The 22,192-nt window shown below is 42.6% G+C and overlaps 1 protein-coding gene and 1 pseudogene across 1 annotated transcript in view; one reads left to right on the plus strand and one right to left on the minus strand.

Moving 5' to 3' along the window:
* Positions 1-3,164: 3,164 nt before the first annotated feature.
* On the minus strand, positions 3,165-5,718 carry LOC100980328 (large ribosomal subunit protein eL8-like; annotated as a pseudogene).
* Positions 5,719-20,761: 15,043 nt separating this feature from the next.
* HOMER1 (homer scaffold protein 1) overlaps positions 20,762-22,192 on the plus strand; it is a 141,020-nt gene continuing 139,589 nt past the window's right edge. Inside the window, exon 1 of the mRNA XM_003822281.7 lies at positions 20,762-22,185. Coding sequence (XP_003822329.1) covers positions 22,181-22,185 — 5 coding nt within the window. The 5' untranslated portion in view covers positions 20,762-22,180. The remainder of the gene's footprint in view (positions 22,186-22,192) is intronic.

Below are 22,192 nucleotides of genomic sequence, written 5' to 3' on the forward strand. Positions count from 1 at the left end.
GTTTAATGTGTTGATTGTGGACTTCCTAACTAGATTATAAACTTCTCAAGGGCAAGAACATCACACAAATGACTTTTTTTCTTAAGGCTAGTCAAGTGAAGCAATGGAAGTAGAGAAGGAACAAAGAAATCTGCCACTGGTTGTGATCAATTTGTTGTAGACACCACTGCACTTGGGCTAGCCTCGAATGACTTTTGTACCTGTCATAGCTCTTGGTATACCCTTAAGCACATCAAGATGCTCAATATGTACTCATTGATTGAAGTCAATGTCATCTTTGGGATGAGGTGCTTAAATTCCAATTCAATGAGTTTTAGGTAAGTGATAGTGAATCAGTTGGGGTCCTGGGGAAGAAACAAAATTCATCCTAGATGGTTCAAATGAAGAGACTTTAGTGAAAAGACTACTCAAAAATATATAAGCAAGGTTAAGAAGAGACAAAATACGGTGAGATACTCAGGGACCAGCTTCAGAGGGAAAACTGTTTCCCCCCTGGGCCTGTAGAAACAAAGAATATAGAGTAGTTAGCAGGGCCCAGTAGAAGCCGGAGCCGGGGAAGAAGGCCAGTGTGGCTGGGGAGTGATGCAGGAGTGATGAAGCTGCTGTAAGAGATGGTGTGCCAAAGTGGGGGCAGGGAAGACATACCAACTTTATACTCTCAGATCTCCTGTGTGTTTCAATTCAAAAAGACTTATGGAGATGCAGTTAGCACATTTCAGGCTTCTGAGGCACAGTCCAGGGCAGAGCAGGGGGAAGAAGAGATGCAGGTGGAGAGGAAAGGGAAGGACTGGGCAGGATTGGCAAAATAACCAGCATAGAAGATTTCCATTATAAACGGGACAAGAAAAGGCTGGATTATTATGTACAGAATAAGGAAAGCCTGGAAACCCTAAAATTATCTAGGAAAAACTAAATCTAACTTAGCCAAATTTAGGCCACACAATTATAGGACATTGATCTGCCCCATCCCATCTGACACAGTGTTAATTTCTTCATTAAATCTCTCTGAATACACTCTGAATAAATAGATTAAATACTGTTAACATTTAGTTTGAATTTTTGCAGGAAGTGAACATATATATCTATCCCTCACAGCAATGAATAAAATTCATTTATAGACATAACTGCCGTCACACTCAAAAGTTAGGGCCCTACTGCTTAAATGAGCATCTCTGGTGTTTTGGTTTGCTTTTGGCTGTAAAGCAAAGCAATAAAACAAACATGTACCTTCTGTTAAAATTTATTTTAAATTTAAATTTAACGTCTTTTACTTTGGTTTTGTGCCTGTTCATAACCACATGGTGGTTAGTGAATATTTACATAAATTGAATCAAAGAATAGAAAACACTAAAGTCTTGTAATCTATCATCTCATTTAACAGATAAAGAAACAGGTTCTTACCAGTTAATTCACCTGCCCTTGATCAAATAGTTGGTTGTGGCAGAGCCAGACAAGAATGCAGATAGTCTGCATCCTAATCCTGCTACCCATAGTTCTAGAAATGCTTGATTTAGTTCTAATTAAATGGCAAAAGGGCATAGAGGTTAATGGCAAAAGTTTGGAATTAGGCAGACTTAGGTTCAAATCCAGGTGGATTTTAGGCAAATGACAAATTCCTGCTCAGCTTTCTTTTCCTTCCCTATAAAGATGGCATGAATACACAATACCTACCTCATTAGGGTTGTTATGGGTTGAGTGAGGAAATATACATCAGCATAATGCTTGGCATATAATATTCTTTTTTTTTTTTGAGATGAAGTCTTGCTCTGTCATCCAGACTGGAGTGCAGTGGTGCGATCTCATGATCTCAGCTCACTGCAACCTCCACCTCCTGGGTTCAAGCAATTCTCCTGCCTCAGCCTCCCAAGTAGCTGGGATTATAGGCGGCTGCCACCATGCCCGGCTAATTTTTTATTTTCAGTAGAGACAGAGTTTCACCATGTTGGCCAGGCTGGTCTCAAACTCCTGACCTCAGATGATCCACCCACCTCAGCCTCCCAAAGTGTTGGGGTTACAGGCGTGAGTCACTGTGCCCAGCTAGATTTCACTTTTTAGAGCAGTTTTAGGTTTATAGGAAAAATAATTACCTTTTGGTTCACAGATATTGATATTATTAGACCCAGTGAAAAGCTGAAAATAGCTGAAAAGCATAAAGCACTATACAAATATAAGGTGGTATTTTTCTTATGAATAAATAGTGGGAAATGCCTAGGATCTAGTTAACACACCAGAAAGAGATAAATCAACAGAATTTGATCTACCTAGGATGTTAAACAATATCAATGGTAAAGTTGTGCAATTGCTAGCAAAGTTGTGTATCCTGTTATGGCAAACTTTCCAGGGGACTGATGAATTGCCTATCTGAATTCTATCTAAGAGATGAGTTGCAAGCATAGCTGTGGAAACATACACAGTGAATATCACACTATACTGGACAAACTCGTCAAATCTGTAATTAAATGGTAGGATCACGGAAAAATGTAAAAACAATCTACTGGGGAAAAGGCACCATAGCTTATAAGGGAAGTTCATATAGAAATATTGTGAGCTCTTTAGGGAAATAATGACTATTGTGGCAAAGGGGAAACCAGCAAATACAATTTACAGACATAAGACTTCTCAAAAATCATTATATGCAGAGACATTTCCTATTCTTAAATAAGAATTTTTTTTTTTTTTTTGAGAAGGAGTCTCACCTGTCACCCAGGCTGGAGTGCAATGGCGCAGGCTTGGCTCACTGCAACCTCCACCTCCTGGGTTCAAGCGATTCTCCTGCCTCAGCCTCCCTTAAATAAGAATTTTTAAAGATTGGGTTATCCTTGAATTGGCAGCACTTTAATAAAATATATGAGAAAAGTGCAGTGGCTCACACCTGTAATCCCAGCACTTTGAGAGGCCAAGGCAGGTGGAACGCTTGAGCCCCACAAGTTCAAGACGAGCCTGGCTAACATGGCGAAAACCTATCTGTACAAAAAATACAAAAATTGGCCGGGCATGGTGGTGTGTGCCTGTAGTCTCAGCTACTGGGGATGCTGAGGTGGGAGGATGGCTTAAGCCTGGGAGGCAGAGGTTGCAGTGAGCCGAGATTGTGCCACTGCACTCCAGCCTGGGCAATAGAGCCAGACCTTGTCTCAAAAAAAAATTTATATATATATGGGGATGGGAGCTGGTTCAAAATGAAGAAAGAGTATATGAATCAATAAACACATCCTAATTTGGAGAAGCCTAAGAGCAGGGTTTCAAAGATCCCTCTGCTGGGACAAGTATATTTAAAATTTGTGTAAGCAATCTGGAGGACAGAATACCAGGGTCATAGATGATGCTGACTCCTAAGTAGTGAATGCCTACAATAGCAATGGGGGAAATGACAGGAAAATAGGAAAACTCTGAAGTTCGGGCAAGTAGGCAGAAAGGTAGCAGCTTCCATTCTTTTACACTAAATGTCCAGGAGTGTTGATTCCCTTTTTAAATAAAGGGATCACAGGGAGATGCTGTCAGTTAAGGCAGTGCCATGGCCAAAAGGAAAGCTCCATGTAGCTGAAGCCTCAGTGTTCATTCTAAAGTAGGTTTTGTGCAATGGATAGAGGTGGGCTTTCTCTCTGGTTCTAAAATGTGGAATGTCCTGTCATTCCAGAGAAGTCTTCTTTAGGAGTGGGGTGGGCAGAAGAACTATGAAGACAGGCTTTTCCCTTAAGGGTAAATGCCTTCTGGAGGTTTAGCTGAAAATTGTAGTTAGGTGCCCTAATGTACGAGCTCAGTTAACTCATGGGCAAGCTTTAAAGGCCAACTTTGATTGAGATTTCCTAAGGTCTTTGAAGGGTGACGTGAGCCTTTGTGCAAGAAAAGGCATTCTCTTTTTTTTTTTTTTTTTTAATACATGCCATGGAATCCTTCAGAATGAAGACCCAAAGATACAGGAAAAATGGCCACTTTTTTTTTTTTTTTTTTTTTTTTGAGACGGAGTCTCGCTCTGTCGCCCAAGTTGGAGTGCAGTGTCACGATCTCGGCTCACTGCAAGCTCCGCCTCCCGTGTTCTCGCCATTTTCCTGCCTCAGCCTCCCGAGTAGCTGGGACTACAGGCACTTGCCACCATACCTGGCTAATTTTTTTTTATTTTTAGGTGAGATGGGTTTTCACGGTGTTAGCCAGGATGGTCTCAATCTCCTGACCTCGTGATCCGCCCGTCTCAGCCTCCCAAAGTGCTGGGATTACAGGCGTGAGCCACGGACCCCGCCAAGAAAAGGCATTCTTTTTTTTTTTTTTTTTTTTTTTGAGACGGAGTCTCGCTCTGTCGCCCAGGCTGGAGTACAGTGGCGCGATCTCGGCTCGCTGCAAGCTCCGCCTCCCGGGTTCACGCCATTCTCCTGCCTCAGCCTCCCGAGTAGCTGGGACTACAGGCGCCCGCTACCACGCCCGGCTAATTTTTTGTATTTTTAGTAGAGACGGGGTTTCACCGTGTTAGCCAGGATGGTCTCGATCTCCTGACCTCGTGATCCGCCCGCCTCGGCCTCCCAAAGTGCTGGGATTACAGGCGTGAGCCTCCGCGCCCGGCCAGAAAAGGCATTCTTAAAAGGCCACGAGTTTATCCCCGTACCTATGTGATAAATCCATGTCAGTGATAATCTGCACTCCCGTTTATAGATGAAAAAGACCAAAATGTAGCTTAGTTCAGAAGGATTCAGAGATTATGGAACATGAAGTATAAAATATTTTCTATTTGTATGCTAGGGTCTCTGCTTTGCTTTCCTTTTACACTGCATAAGATCACAGAGTTGGTATGGTATGCCTGTGTAAAAAACACACAGGTTTTGGCTGCTTTAAAAGAATACATTTCAGAAATTTGAAGTCAGTTTCCCTAATTCTTTTTTTTTTTAAGGAAAATTTGTATTACTTTAATTATTTTTATGTACAGAAAACTCAACAGTGTACATTCAACCCAGTTTGATGGCAAGTTCTTTAGCCTTTGCCTTTTCAAGCTTGGCAATGTGAGCCACAGACTTGGGACCCAGGACATTGCCTTCCCAGTGATGGCGGAGCTCATCATATATGTTGTAATTGGTCCTGATAGCTTCCACCAGCTTAGCCAAAGCTCCTTTTTCTTCCACGTTAACCTGTGTGAAGGTGACAATGATCCAGGTCTTCCTGTGGACTAGATGTCCCAGTTTTGCTTCCCCCTTCATAATGTAGTAAGGGACCCCCATTTTACAACACAGGGCAGGCAGGAAGACAACCAGACGTTGTGTGCCACACGTTGTGTGCAATCACTAGCAGCTGAGCTTTCTTGTTCTCCACCAAGGTGTGACAGTCTTAACTCCTGCTCAAAGGCCAGGTAGTCTCTTAATGGGGACATCCCCTTTGCCAGCAGCTTTCTTCTCAGTCAGGCCAACAGCCTCAGCTTCTTCTCCTTGCTTTATCTCTGGCCTGTACTTGTGGGCCAGCTTAAGCAGCTGAGTAGCTGTTTGTTGGTTCAGAGCCTGAATGAACTGGTTAATCGCAGGAGGCACTTTCAGCCGCTTATAGGGGATGGCTATCTGCCACTGCAACGTGATACAGCGGGGCCATTTCACAAAGCAGGTCAGGTCCCTTTTGGGCTGGATGTCCTGTCCAATGCCAAAATTCTTAGGCCTTTTCTCAAACAGGGGATTCACCACTTTCTTGGCCTCCTGCTTCGTCATGACAGGCCGGAGCCACCTTCTTCCCCTTTTTTCCTTTTGGCATCTTGGGCGGTGGAAGAGAGAGCCAGTTTCCCTAATTCTTACATAGTCTAATGTTCCCTTTCCATTTTATAGTTCCTCTTAAGTAGCTGATTATAAGGTAATACAAGGAGTAGAAAAAATGCAACTAATTTTCACATCAGTAAAAGAAACAGAAAACTGACAACTATCTTTCATATGTAAAGAGTGCATTTACTAAGCATTTGCTTAGTAAATATTTCATTTAATTATTACAACAAATCCTTCAGGTACTATAATTATTCATATCTTAGAATCTGGGAGACTGAGGCTCAGAGATGATGTGTTGAAATAACACATCCTGTGCTACATGGCTGGGCCAAGAGGACTCAAACTCAAAATCCATCTGATTCCAAAATTCATGTTCTTAATAGCCCTATATAAGAATTTACTGATATTTTCAAAGTTCATGTTTGTATTTGAGTGTGATTAGTATTAACATTACAAAGGGCAGTTTCATTAAAATATTTTCTCTTTTTTAATCTCTAATCATCTTTAATCTCTACTTTTAAGATGTTTTTCATTTTATTCTACATGCAGCTTACCCTGTTAGTACAACAACCAACATTATAGATTCTAAAATTGTTTTTCAACAGGGACATGTTGCTGAATGTCATGACTATTCATGTGCTGATTCTGGTGCTTTCAAATAAATTTGCTTTGTGGTGCCCACTCTACTGCATTTTGAGTAGGTTGTAAATCTTGTTAAAAACCAATAGAAAATATAATTTCAGAATGTTTCAAAAGTAATCTCTCATGTTACTGGAATCTCAAGTATTTTATGTTTCTTTCTTCTTTGCACAGTTCGAAAAGAACTCTGATAAAAATAATTTTATCTTTAAAAATAACATTTTTTTCTGATTCCAAAAAGTAATACATGCTCACTTGAAAGAATTTACACTATGTATAAATGTATAAAGAGTATACAAACTTTCATTAACCAGAGATAAAATATAATGAACATTTTAATGTGCTCCCTTTAAATATATATAAGACCAAAATGTTAACTTTGGTTTATTTTGGAGGTGGTGGTGAAAGAATTTTAAGTAAAATTATATGTATATATTCATCTAAGATATTCATCTCAGTTTTCAAATGCTTTCTCTAGCTTAAACTTATCCCATTTCTCTACATGGCGACTATGAAATGTTATGATGATAAGCAAAAATGTGGCTATTTTTGGGTGCAGTGGCTCACGCCTGTAATCCCTGAACTTTGGGAGGCTGAGGTGGGTGGATCACCTGAGGTCAGGAGTTCAAGACCAGCCTGGCCAACATGATGAAACCCCGTCTCTACTAAAAATACAAAAAAATTAGCTGGGTGTGGTGGTGCATGCCTGTAATCCCAGCTACTCAGGAGGGTGAGGCAGGAGAATCACTTGAACCCGGGAGGCGGAGGTTGCAGTAAGCCAAGATTGTGCCACCGCGCTCCAGCCTGGGCAACAAGAGCAAAACTCTGTCTCAAAAAAAAAAAAAAAAAAAGTGGCTAATAAGTCTAGTCGTGAATTGAAAAATGTAAATTAATGAGATATAAACAGAAAACTTGACATTTTTGTATGTTTTAATTGGATTTGTTTACAGTGACATGTAGTCACTACACAAATCAAATAACATATAAAAGTCTTAAAAATAGCTAACATTTATTGAGTGCTTTTTGTGTACTAGGCACTGTTCCAAGGGTTTTGTTTGTTTTCATTCACTTAATCCTCACAACTGTATGAGGTAAGGACTATTATTTATTCTCCATTTTACAAATAAGAAAGCTTAGGCATCCAGAGCTAAGCAATTTGCTTGAAGTCTTGGTTTGCCAAGAAACCAATCATGGCAAGCTAGAATTTTGTTGTTGTTGTTGTTCATTGGGTTATTTAAAATTTAATGGGAAAACAAAGATGATAAATTAGGGCATTATCATGGACATATTATATCTTCATTTCAGGAAGGAAAATGATAGTTCCACATGATGTTCTTGTAGATGAAGACGGTATTAATAAAAGAGGTGAATGCACTCCTAGGAGAGACTGGAGCTGGCTGAGCCCTTGGATTGAAAGGGCAGGTTAGTGGATCAGTATCAAGAACATGAAGTTACTAAATGACAGAGGTGAAATTCAAACCCAGGCAGGATGTCCCCAGAGTCTATACTTAACCACACCCTAAATTGCCTCTATAAAGTATAATGAAGAAAGGTAGCAAAAAGCAAGCCAAAGTCTTCAGATTCCATGACTCAGTGACAACTGCCACCACTTTGGGTGTTTGTTTGTTTGTTTGTTCTTAGAGACGTGATCTTGCTCTGTTGCCCAAGATGGGGCACAGTGACATGATCATAGCTCACTGCAGTCTCGAATTCCTGGGCTCAAGCGATCCTCCTGTCTCAGCTTCCTGAGTAGCTAGGACTATATAGGTATTCACCACCACATCTGGCTAATTTATTTTTTATTTATTGTAGAGACAGGGTCTCTCTATGTTGGCCAGGTTTGTCTTGAACTCCTGGACTCAAGCAGTCCTCCTGCCTTGGCCTCTCAAAGTGCTGGGATTACAGGCATGAGCCATCGTGCCCAGCCCATTACTTTGGCAAACATATTTCCAGACCTTTTTTCATGCAAACCTTAACTGTAGCTGACATAAATTTTGGCAGAATATCTTGTGATCCTCCTGGAATGTGAGACCATGGGAGGCTTGGGAGGAATTGCTTCAAGGCCATTTCTCACTTGCCTTCCTATCTTTCAGGAGGGTGTCATGAGACAGTTTCTCATTGTCTCTTGGGTTCTGAGGAGGTATGAGGTTTTTCCTTCTGCAATGCAATTATCATGCTATTTGGAGTTAGGTAACGTTTCACAGGCTAAGGGCACAGTGTCCCACAAGACTGACCTCACTTCAGATACAAGATCAGGAGTTTCCAGGCTACTTACACTTCTGATGAACTGGCTACAAACTCAGCGTTTCCCACCATCCCCTCCTATTAAATAACTTGCTAGAATGATTCATAGAACTGAGGAAAGTGCTATACTTATGATTATAGTTCTATTATAATGGACACAAGGCCGGGCGCAGTGGCTCATTCCTGTAATCCCAGCACTTTGGGAGGCCAAGGTGGGTGGATCACAAGGTCAGGAGATGGAGACCATCCTGGCCAACATGGTGAAACCCCATCTCTACTAAAAATACAAAAATTAGCTGGGCATGGTGGCACGTACCTGTAGACCCAGTTACTCAGGAGGCTGAGGCAGGAGAATCACTTGAACCCGTGAGGTGAAGGTTGCAGTGAGCTGAGATCATGCCACTGCAGTCCAGCCTGGTGACAGAGTGAGACTGTGTCTCAAAAAGAAAAAAAAAAGGACACAAATCAGGACCAGACAACTAAAAAGACATATAGAGTAAGGTCTCGGAGGGTCCCAAATGTGAAGCTTCTGTGTCCTCAGGACACTTTCCTGGCACACCAATATATGACTACTAACCAGGGAAGTCCCCCTGAGCCTCAGCATCAGAGTTTTTATTGGTGGTTCTTTAAATAGGGATCATGGATTGATTCACTGGCCATGTAACTGAACTCAATCCCTAGCCCCTTTCTCCTTCTCAGAGATTGGGCTAATAATATCTTACTCAAAGCCCTCATCCTCTAATCACATGCTTGGTAATTCTGGTATGGCCTACCCCTGTCCTGAGTAATTTCATTAGCATAAACTCAGGTATGGTCTAAGGACCCATAATGAATACAAAGGTTGGCCAAATTTTGTTTTATACAAACTTCCTCCCCCTCTTAGCATACAACTGTAAAACTGCTTAGTAGCCTCATAGAATTGACTCTTCAGCAACAGGGTATCCCACTATTCATGTTGCCTTGTCATAAAAAATTGTTTCTGTGTTGTCCTGTGAGACAAGAGACATAGGAGAACTGGCACTTTTGCTGTTTTTTTTTTTTTCTTACCTGCTATCTATGTGAGTAATAAATTGTCTAAATTGTAAAAGGGCTTCTTGTTTCTTTATCATCCAAACCTGTTAGCCTTGCTTACTATCATGTACAGAAAAAGGAAGAATTCCAAGAGGAAGAGTATGGGGGGAATTAAGGTGTTTAACTTGCTTTACTCACTTCGATTTTTTTTTTTTTTTTTGAGATGGAGTCTCGCTCTATCGCCCAGGCTGGAGTGCAGTGGCGCAATCTCTGCTCACTGCAAGCTCCGCCTCCTGGGTTCACACCATTCTCCTCCCTCAGCCTCCTGAGTAGCTGGGACTAGAGGCGCCTGCCACCACACCCGGCTAATTTTTTTTTTTTTTTTTTTGTATTTTTAGTAGAGACGGGGTTTTGCCGTGTTAGCCAGGATGGTCTCAATCTCCTGAACTCGTGATCCACCCGCCTCAGCCTCCGAAAGTGCTGGGATTACAGGCATGAGCCACCGCGCCCAGCTCTCACTTTGATTTTTTAAGAACATGCAAATGGACCATTTCAGTGGGCTAGATGTGAGAATCAAGCGTGGAAGACAGTGTCAAAACTAAGTTGTGCAGTGACAATGACTGACACTAGTGGAAAGAATGAGTCATTTGAAGGAGACAATGTAGATAAGCTAATAGTGAAGGACAACTTTGATGTGAGCTCAGACTTGAGTTGTCATAAAACTTTGAATGAAAGATAACTTGGGGGCCTTGTTTTTAACCTATTATCTGATATAAGCATCTTTTCTATATCAATCCAACAATTGATCATGCAGCCAGTTTCTGCTTCAGATCTAGTGAAGAAGATCTAAGCCAATTATTCTCAGGACAGCCAATTCTACTGATATAGATCTAATTGTTTTTGCATTTTTTCTCATATTGAGCTGAAACCTGACTTGTAATACTTTTTTAAACCATTGATTCTTTACTATCTCATGGAGCACATATTCATATAGCTATTATTTATTCTTTGTGACAGCCCTTCTATGAAGTCAACTATCATATCTCCCCTTGATTTTGTGTTCAGCAAATTAAACATCTGTCTTCATCCATGCTCACATGGCCTTGTCGTGGTTGGTCATCACCATCTTAGTTATCCTGCCATCTCATCAGTATCTCTCCTAAAATAGAATATCCAGATCTGGTTTCATCAGTGATGAATACAATAGAATTACTGCTTCCAATGAAATACCTTATTTCAAATTTTTCTTTTCATAAATGTATGTTGTAAACTTATAGTATTTTCTTTTTTCTTTTTTTTTGAGACAGAGTTTTGCTCATGCTGCCCAGGTTGGAGTGCAATGCCACGATCTTGGCTCACTGCAACTTCCGCCTCTCTGGTTCAAGCCATTCACCTACCTCAGCCTTCTGAGTAGCTGGGATTACAGGCATGCGCCACCACGCCCAGCTAATTTTGTATTTTTAGTAGAGGCAGGGTTTCTCCATGTTGATCAGGCTGGTCTCGAACTCCTGACCTCAGGTGATCTGCCCACCTTGGCTTCCCAAAGTGCTGGGGTTACAGGCGTGAGCCACTGCGCCCAGTCAACTTACAGTATTTTCTACCAAAAAGGATATAAAGGAGAGGAAGATAGGAAAATTAAGTGTATATTAATGTCTTATTCTGTCCTCCCACAATTGAATTTTAAACATATTTGTGTATTTTAAATATTTTCCAAGTAATATGGTTTGGTTTTGTATTATTACAAAAAAATGCAAACGATACAAATGGTGTTACAGAAATCTTTTTAACTAAATCTCAAATTTACATTCCCACTTTCTCAAGTTAACCACAATTCAGTTTATTATATCCATCTAGAATTTTTTTCTGTATTAGGCATCTTTCCGTATCAGGACTATGGATCTACCTCATTCTTTTAAATAGCTGCATAGTATTTTATTATATGATTGTACCAGTCCTCTATTGATAGACATACAGGTTGTCTCCTCTCCCTTTTTTCATTTTAAAGCAATACAAAAAAATCTATGTGTTTCTTTGAACACTTGAAAAAGCATATCTGTAGGATAAATTTCTTAAAGTGGAACTGCTGTGTCAAAATTTATATATGTCTTCAAGGATATACCAATTTACACTCCTACTAACTGTGTGGTAGTGCTTGTTTTCCCACATGCCAAACTTTAAAATAATTGCTAATCTAATAGCTGAATAGAATAGAATTTGGACTGGATATCTTTAGTTTCCCTCTCCAGATCCATCTTTTAGCCTTCTTTTTCCTGCTCCTTGCCCCAGACCAACATGGACTGCATCACTGGGCTCCTCTGCCTAGCTTCCCATATGTCAGTTTTACAAGGAGGAATGCAACAGGAGATGGGGGGGTGGGGTGGGAAGGAGAGTAAAGTTGAGTTATTCATTTCCTGGGCTGTCTGTTTGTGGGGTCTCTGAGCTGGCTGAGACCTTTAAGCAAAGGACATAGCTACTTCAGACAACGCTTTCCACACAGCCATCTCTGTCTCCACGTTCCATCCATTGCTCCTTCCTCCTGTCCTTTCAGGCACAGAGGGGACAGTCTGTGCTGCTATGCCAGGCACTCTCCTCTCTCTTATGGTTTTCCTATACTGTGCCCCACCTTTGTAAAGAGCAGCATTTTGCTGGGCATAGTGGCTTGCACCTGTAATCCTAACACTTTGGGAGGCCGAGGCGGAAGGATTGCTTGGGCCCAGGAATTTGAGCCAGTCTGGGCAATATAGTGAGACCCCATCTCTACAAAAAATACAAAAATTAGTTGGCCGTATTGGCATGTGCCTGTAGTCCCAGCTACTTGGGAGACTAAGGCAGGAAGATCACTTGACCCTGGGAGGCTGAGGCTGCAGTGAGCTGTGATTATGCCACTGCACTCCAACTTGGGTGACAGAGCGAGATCCCGTCTCTGGGGAAAAAAAAAGTAGTAGTTTTTATTAAGCATGACTCAAAATACCTAATTTGAGTGTTCTGTTTCCTACAAGTTCTTGTTCCTGGGACTTCAGCAGGAGAATTCCCCAGCTCTCCCAATGATTCTATGAGCTACGTATACTATCCTACTAAATCCCTGTGTTCTAGTTACAGCAGATGCTGTTGTTTGCTCTAGCTACCTCGTTAAGAACCCTGACTAGGCTGGGCGCTGTGGCTCACGCCTGTAATCCTAGCACTTTGGGAGGCCAAGGTGGGTGGATCATCTGAGGTCAGGAGTTCGAGACCAGCCTGGCCAACACGGTGAAACCCCATCTCTACTAAAAATATAAAAAATTAGGTGGGCGCGGTGGCAGGTGCCTGTAATCCCAGCTACTCGGGAGGCTGAGGCAGGAGAATCGCTTGAACCCCGGCGGGGGCGGAGGTTGCAGTAAACTGAGATCACGCCACTTCACTCCAGCCTGGGCTAAAGAGCAAGACTCTGTCTCAAAAAAAAAAAAAAAAAAAGGAACCCTGACTTAAGTAACTTCTACCTAAGGATAACTGAAAGTCCTAGCAAATTTATTCATTCAATAATCATTTATTGAACACCCACTATGTGCTAGACATTGTCTTGCTATTACAGACAGGAAAGTAAACAAGACAGGCAAAGTTCCTCTTCATGGGGCTCTATTCTATGAGTACACTAACATCTAATACTATTTTAGTGTTGAATATACTATGAAGAAAATAAAGCAAATTAAGTGGAGGATTAATGGCGATGGATGTACAGATATTTTATAAAGAAGATCTTTTTCAAGAGATGTAATTTGAGCACAGAACTCAATGACAAGGAGGAGCACACTATGTGAAGGTCTTGGACATACGTGTTCCAGGCAGAAAGAACAAAAAAAGCGTAAAGGCCCTGCATTTGGAGCAAGCTTGTCATACTTGAAGATCAGCAGGAATATGAGTGGCTTCAGGGTGTGTGGCAAATATGTGGTTTGCTTGCCCAACAGCCACTGGCCTTTCTTCCATGCTGAGAGTTTTAATTTGGTTCAGTCACAATAGGCAGACTCAAGGGATGAACCACCACTTGCCTAAGCCAATCATGAAAATCCAGTTCCAAACTGTCAATCACTGATTTAGGGATGAGCATGTACTCTAGTTCTGGCCAACAAGACATGAGAAGGAATTTTCTTGAGGTCCCTTCAGAGTTTTTCTCGCTGGTAAAAAAAGTAGCCATAAAAGAGAAAATAACTCAGTCTCCTTCCTTCCCTTCCTGCTTTGGGTGTTCTTTGAATGTGATGCCTGGAAATATAATAATCTTCTAAAAAAGAAAGGGACAACAATCCAGGTTTAAAAGACAACACATGAAGATAGCAAAGTAAAGGGATGGAAAGATTCTAATGACACCTTGGACTTTCCAAATCAATTGTTAAGACCACCTACCTTCAGACTTCTTTTTAATAAGCAAATTAAAAAATGACCTTATAGGTTAAGTCACCATTACCTGGAGTTTTTGCTCATGCAGTTGACAAGGCACCAACCCACACACTAGCAATGGAGCGGGTAATGGAAACCAAGGTAAGAGAGGTGAGCAGGGGCCAGATCATGCAGTACCTCTTAGGCCAAGGCATGGAGTTTGGATTTTATTGTAAGTGTAAGAGATTTTAGCAGATGACCTAATCAAAATGGGAAAACTATATTTTCATCATGTATTTCATCATATATATCAGAGGTCCCCAACCCCGGGGCCACAGACTGATATGGGCCCATGGCCTGTGAGGAACAAGGCAGCACAGCAGGAAGTGAGTGGTGGGTGAGTGAGCATTACTGCCTGAGCTCCACCTCTCACCTCCTGTCCGATTAGCAGCGTGAACCCTAGGAGCATGAAGTTTCAGGGTTCTTTCTCACAGCAGTGTGAACCCTATTGTGAACTGCGCATGCAAGGGGTCTAGGTTGTGAGCTTCTTATGAGAGTCTAACTAATGCCTGATGACCTGAGGCAGAACAGTTTCATCCTGAAACCATCTCCCCAACCCTACCGAGGGGAAAAATTGTCTTCCACAAAAGCGGTCCCTGGTGCCAAAAAGGTTGGGGACTACTGATACATATGATAAAAATATATGATTTGTTATTAAAAATAATAGAATAGGTCGGGTGCAGTGTCTCACGCCTGTAATCACAGCATTTTGGGAGGCCGAGGTGGGTGGATTACCTGAGGTCAGGAGTTCAAGACCAGCCTGGCCAAGATGGTGAAACCCTGTCTCTACTAAAAATACAAAAATTAGCCAGGCATGGTGGTGGGCACCTCTAATCCCAGCTACTCAGGAGGCTGAGGCAGAGAACTGCTTGAACCCGGGAGGTGGAGGTTGCAGTGAGCCGAGATTGTGCCACTGTACTCCAGCCTGAGTGACAGAGCGACACTCCATCTCAAAATAATAATAATAATAATAATAGAATAAATATTGACTAAAGATATGATGGTTTATCTTGGGCATCTACTTGACTGGCTTAAGGGATACATAAGTAGTGGGTAAAGCGTTATTTCCGGGTGTATCTGAGGGTGGTTCTAGAAGAGAATGGCATTTGAATCTGTGGACTGAGTACAGAAGATCCACCCTCACCAATGTAGGTGGACACTGTCCAATCTGCTGAGGACCTGGGTAGAACAAAAAGGCAGAGGAAAGGCAAATTCTCTCTCTCTTCTGGAGCTGGGATATCTGCCTTCTCCTGTTCTTGGACATCAGAACTCCAAGTTCTCAGGCCTTCAGCCTTGAGCTGAGAGTCACAACATTGGTTTCCCTGGTTCTCAGGCCTTGTAGGCTGAGACTGAATTATGCCGCCAGCTTCCCTAGTTCTCCAGCTTCAGACATTGATTTCTTGGCCTCCATAATCACATGAGCCATGTCCTATAATAAATCTCACATCTATCTATATGTCTATCAATCATCTACCTACCTGCCTACCTCTCTCTATATATATACCCTATTGGTTTTATTTCTCTAGAGAACCCTAACTAATACAGATACATTTACCATTTCCATTTAATATTTAAATAAATTAAAATTTAGAACAAGATTTAAAAAAATAAAAAGCCTCATAAATAATTCATGAAATATTTTGGCTGAAACTCTCAAGTGTTGAGAATCTTCATTTATTTCTGATTCTTTTGCTTGGGAGAAACTTTAACGCGGGTTCTAGGTCTTGCTTCTGCCTGCTTTAGCCATAAATATAATATCTATCCATTATGTTCTGCTTCAGAGAGTTTGCAATTGCCATCTTAAAGCCCCATCTCTCTTTGAAATGCTCCAGAATTTCTGCCTCAGCCTTGTCTCTCTGAAAAGGCCATTTCCTTCCATTAGAATGATTGTACTAAATACCTTGTGGGTTGTTTTTGTTTTAGTTGGCACCATAACAGTCACAAAATAAGGTAGTTCATTTAAAACATTTTCCTCATGGTTGTTCTGTTCCCCCATTCAGGAAAAAGATTATTGGTTACCATGGCAATCAGCTTCCACAGCATTCCATTCTAAGTAACTGCACAGGTACAGCACAACCTTTACTCCACATTCTTTACTGTAGTTCTCTGCAGATCTGCGTATTTTTCTAGCCTGTTTTCTCTAACTCCTGCTTAAAACAATCAACCAACCAACCCAGGTTAAGCCAGACAATTTTTTCAAAGGTACCTTATCCCCATCTTTTCTGAATATTTTAAAAATGTTATATAGACAGTTGTACTACCATTTCCTCTAATTTTGTTCTATGTGGGCCCTCAACAGCAGCTAACTGAAAACTTTCTAGTACCCTCTTTCACTATCTCGGATTACATTTGTATCCCTCTGACCATATTTGGAAAATGAATTTACAGTAAAAATCAGAGCAGGAGGTAGTTCTGAGATCATTTCCCATGGCTATCTACCATAGTTTTCCTAAGGCTAATTCTTTAGCTTCCTTTCCTCTACCACTTTCAAACCTCTGTAATAAATTGTCCTCAGCCTTGCCTTGAAGATGCCAAACACTTGTGTTTCCCCTTCAGACTGTTTAACTACTTTGCTTCTGTTCAGAACATTACTGACAATAAAAGATGGTCTTATTACAGGCCATACACATCTCAATGGTACCCAGTATCTGCTATATAATGGAGGAAGTGGGATGATTTTGGAGAGTCACTGGATAAATTCTGTTTCCCTGCAACTCTTTCATTCTTATTATGTTTACTCTTTGCTGGTTAGTTTCTTCATGAGTATGTATTATAAACTAGGAATTATGATATTTATTTTATATAGAGAGATATCTTTTAACTTATTTTTCATTCTGACTTTATTTGAATTGATAGTGGTATTTTGGTAATTAAAAGCAAGTTGTTATTATCTAATGTAAGGCAATTAAAAATAAAATCTGGCTTTTACTCTCTTTCCTGCAAAGGTTTTCTATCTCTTAGATGTCTTTTCATTGAAAAAGACATATCTCATGACCAATGTATGAACACCCCATTGAAGATTGCCATCTCCTATTAAGGGCATGGAAATAAACTCTGTAACTAAAACAGATGCCTTCGCCCACAGATTCTAAAATCAGAGGGTATTCATAAACCGCCCTACAAATTTTCAGAGCACAGTGGGAAACAGGAACTGTTAAAATCTGAAACTCTACTAAAGTACTTTCTTCCTCTTCCGGTAAAAGAAAATATATTACTTTCTAGGAAGTTTACTGTTTTAAAAAACATACAAAAAAATCAGGGTTGGGAATTCACAACTAAAATTTGGGTTACATCAGCTCATCTTAGGAGAAAAGATATTTATTTACTTACAGATGGAAAGCCATAGAATGCCTCTCTGACTCCTCTTAAAACTGTATTGGAATTGTTTCAAGCAGGGAGAAAAGGCTATTTTTTTCTGAGAAGACATGCCATATTACATAAAATGTTTCAAAGTTTTACATATTCTTTTGACTACATGGACACATGTACTTACTGATCCTGATCCCATATAAGCTGGCAAGAAATTGATACCTATAAGTAATAAATTATAGGTAGAATTTTCTAGATTGAGGCTGAAGTTAAATAATTGCATAAACTTTGAGTAATTATATCACAGTGCACCATTCAATTTATGTAGAAAAAAAGCTGCTCTCAATTTTCAGTTGATAAAAGAGCAGCTGAGAAGAGACGATGTGGTTGTGAAAAGTAGAAACTAACAAAGGGTCAGCACTCTAAAGGCAGGAAAGCAGCTGAAAAGCTGTTTTGACAGTTGGGTAAAGATGAGGGGAAAAAAGACTGTAAATGAGAGGAAGTTGTGATGAAAGGGTAGAATAAAGTGTTTGAAAATGGTAAAGTGAGAGCTTTAATTAACATGGAGAGAAAGAGCAGGAAAGAGAGAAGTTATTTAGTTAGGTAGGAAATTGTTTGTAGAGAAATTTTAGTAGTGTAATAACATAATTTGTATTTTAATTTGCCAAGGGATGACATTATTGGAAGAATGATAGTTTTATTGTTTTAACATTTTAGATATAAGAAGCTCCATTTGTCTGAAATACAAATTGGTACAAGTTTCGATTAATATGATAATAATATACATTAGACAAATTGGCAAGCAGGGATTTGCCTTTCATTAACCTTTTGTTATAACCTTAAAACAAACAAACAAACAAAAAGCAAAACAAAAAAAACGAGGCGGTCGGGCGCAGTGTCTCACGCCTGTAATTCCAACACTTTGGGAGGCCAAGGTGGGCGGATCACTTGAGGTCAGGAGTTTGAGACCAGCCTGGCCAACATGGTGAAACTCCGTCTCTATTAAAAATACAAAAATTAGCCGGGCGTGGTGGCAAGTGCCTGTAGTCCCAGCTACTCAGGAGACTGAAACAGGAGAATCACTTGAACCTGGGAGGTGGAGGGTGCAGTGAGCCAATATCGTGCCACTGCACTCCAGCCTAGACAGCAGAGTGAGACTCCGCCTCAAAAAACAAAACAAAACAAAACAACATAAAAAACTAGGGTGAGCGCTGTGGGTAATGCCTGTAATCCCAGCACATTGGGAGGCCGAGGCGGGTGGATCACCTGAGGCCAGGAGTTCGAGACCAGCCTGGCCAACACGGCGAAAACCCATTTCTATTAAAAATACAAACATTAGCCAGGCGTGGCGGCGCGCGCCTGCAATCCCAACTACTTAGGAGGCCGAGGCACGTGAATTGCTTGAACCTGGGAGGCAGAGGTTGCAGTGAGCCGAGATCGCGCCACTGCACTCCAGCCTGGGCAACAGAGCGAGACTCAGTCTCAAAAAAAGACTTAATATTTCAAACTTCAAGCAAGATCATAATTTTATAATGTGAAGATGACCAGAGTGTTTGAATCAGTTACAAATGGGTCTTTTTTGTTGGTGGTGGTGTTCTTTAATCTTGGACTCCTAACTTGAGCAAGAAAATGTAAATACAGAAAGCTGCAAAACCAATGTTCCTTAATTAGGAACCATGTGAGTAGTTTAACATTACAAACAGTTTCTAAAAGTCACACGCGGTATACATTCTAACGAGTTTTAGCTTCTTTTATTTAAACTGCGTTGATATTGATCTATAACTTTCCTAATAATCACTTCATAGGTTGGTAATCCTATGTTTTGGATTTTCCAGGTCACTTCAGATTCAAATATTTTTTTCTAATGTCAAATGGTGTGTCTAGATTTTGGTCTGGAAAACAGGGTCACTAAATTTGTAGACTAACTTGAAACAGTATTGGCCTTTGGCAATACGCAGCAATTCTATTTCTTGGCCATGCTTATCAAGTTAAGTAAAATAAAATCAAAGTTCACTATATGATTTACCTAATTAAAAAAATTTTTTAACCTAATTATTTTAAAATAATTTAAGAACTCTGTAGTAATTTACAATGTAAAAAGCATTCATAATATGGTGTTTATAGACCCAAACACATAGCTAGTAAACCTATAGACAGCTACTCACCCTTGCCATACAGAAAATGCAAAACACACTTAAGAGATATTGTAATTACATATTATGTGGTCAAAACTAAAGAAGACGAAAATATGCTTGTGTTAATGAAAAAGGATTTGGTGGTCTTTCTTGTTTTTAATTTTTAAATTTTAATTTAAATTCCACAGACTGAAACCCATATATTTTTTCTCTTTCTTGTTTTACTGGCTGGAGCCAAGTGTCATGGAACTCATATTCTTGATGAAGAGAAACTGAGAGGACACACTGGCATTTGCTATACGTGAACTAAGATTGACTCATTTTCCTATGTCAAAACTGCTATTTTGCAAATAAAATTACTATCCTTTATAATATTATTTCGTTTGCTTATTGCTCTGCTCTTTATTCTTTCGTGTTTCAGGTAACCACTAACAAAAAGTTTAAAAGTCGACTATGTCCAGAATGGCACTCTGTAATTGAAAATTTAGGTGATTTTTCCGAAGTCCTGTTGGAAGCACAACTACCAGCAGTGTGATCAGGCTCTCCCTCCCACATTTCCCTGCTAGTCAGGACTAGAGAAGCCCGGGGGTGCTGCTGCAATAGCGGTGGGAGTCGGAGATAGGATATTACCCGCTTGACACTGCACTTTTGCTACGAATGATTCACTCAGGTTTGGCACATTTGTTGCAAGGAAATCTCCTCCTCCCGCCGCTTCCTTGTTCGAGCTCCTCTCGGGCTGTCTCCTGTGCTTTGGCCTTTAAGGAGAAGTGAGAGCAGGTGGGCACACAGGAGCTCGCCGAGTCCTCCTCCCCCTGCTCCTTCCCTAATTTAGCAGTACTTCCGGCCGCGTGACATCATCCCCCGCACCTCGGTGACGTGAGCTGCGGGTGACGTGTGTGCGGAGAGAAGCGCGCTGACGTTGCTATTTAAAGGTCCTCCTGCGGGGAGGATGGAGACACAGCGCGAGCACCTGGTGTGGGGCGCGGAGGAGGCTGTGGCGGCCGGGAGCGGGGCCAAGAGCCAGAGGAGGAGCAGAGCGCACGGCCAGCCAGCCGCCGGCCTCTAGGGGAGGGGGGAAAAGAAGGACGAACGGACTGAGGGCCTGCCGCCGGCCCAGCTCCCCACGAGGGCCGCTCGGCCCCCCACCATCAGCCTCTCCGCCGCCTTGCGGCTGCTGCTTTCTCCCGCGGCCCGCTGCTCGCAAGGCCCGTCGGGCTCCCGGGACCAGTCCGCGCCCCAGCCCCCGGCCGCGGCTCCGCGGCGGCCACCGCCTCCCGTCCCTTCCCGCGAGCAGAGGGAGGGACCGCCCTCGCTCCCCGTTCTCTCCGCCCCCTTCCCGCCCCCCGCAGCCCACTCTGCCGCCGCGCTAGCCTCACGCCGGCGGCGCTGACCGGGAAAGCAGCACCCTCTGCTCTGCCAGCCGGCCGGCCGGTGGAGGCGGAGGCAGCGGCAGGCTTCAGGCCGCCGGGGCTGGCGCTGCTCTGCCCGGCGGTAGCCGGAGGCGGGCGCTGATGGAAGTGTGAAGAGGCGGCGGCGGGGCCCGGGGAATGTGAGGCGGCGCGTGGCGGCGGCGCGGAGCGTGAGAGACGAGGAGCAGGGGTGGGGGCGCTGGAGCGGCGGCTGCGCTTCGGCTTCGAGCCCAGCTCTCCTGGCCCCAACGCGGGCTTAGCCTCCCGCCTTGGCTCGGGCAGGCGCCCGTCGACCCTTCGGCCCCTTTCGCCCGCCCTGGATCTGGGGGCAGGGTGCCAGTGGAAGCGTGGGGCTTGGCTCTGTGATTCATTCATTCTCCGCCGACGGGAGCCTCAGACCCGCTGTGCTCTGAAGAGAGGAGGGAAGAGGGGGCAGCCGCGAATGAAGGGCCGGGCACCAGCCGGGCTCCATTGTGCTCGGCGGCGGGGGGCGGGAAGGGGCTGAGGGAGGTGGGATCGGGCCCCCTCCTCCAGCTCTCCGGCGTGCGCTGCGCCCCCAGCCTGCTGCCAGCCTGGAAATGGCTCCGTTTATTCTCTTCGGGAGAATGAATCGATCCTGCCTAGCCTTCTCTTCGTCCTCCCCACCTCTTCTCTGCTCCGAGTCTTAGGAGGAGAAACATTTAAAAAGACAGATTCCAATGTGGAGTGCCGTGCAGGTTGCGAGCTGCCGGGTTTGCACTTCGAGGAGATTTTCCTATGTAGTTTTTTTCCTAATGTGAGCGCAGGGAAGCCGTGGCATTACTGCTTTTGGGATTTTTATTCACGTGCACGTCGCGTTTGGTTGCTCGCTCCACCCCCGGAGACCTGGTGTGGTGGAGAAATTTGAACCCGCAGCCTTAGCTCCGAAAAGGCCGAGTTACCTGGCTCTCCCTGAGTGTCGAGGAGGACATGAGTGAAATGACCAGCGAACTCATTTTTTATAGGACTCGGTGAAGCCGGATTCTGCATTTCCCTACTTGTAGACTCATTTTGTGGAATAGAGTTGATCGCTGTCTCCTCCGCAAAGCATTTTAACTCGAATAAGCAAATGCCGCCTCTGTTTGAACGTTTTGGTATTTACAAGAGAGAAATCATTTTACCTAAGAGAACTAATTGAATTGGCAGCATCCTTGAAATACCTCCGGACAAGGATCTGGGGGTGGGGGTGGAAAAGCAACTGCGAAATAGCAGACGGAGAAATTCCTTTGGAAGTTATTCCGTAGCATAAGAGCTGAAACTTCAGAGCAAGTTTTCATTGGGCAAAATGGGGTAAGGA

Source organism: Pan paniscus, chromosome 4 (genome assembly GCF_029289425.2).
Source record: "Pan paniscus chromosome 4, NHGRI_mPanPan1-v2.0_pri, whole genome shotgun sequence".
NCBI classification, from domain to species: Eukaryota; Metazoa; Chordata; class Mammalia; order Primates; family Hominidae; genus Pan; species Pan paniscus.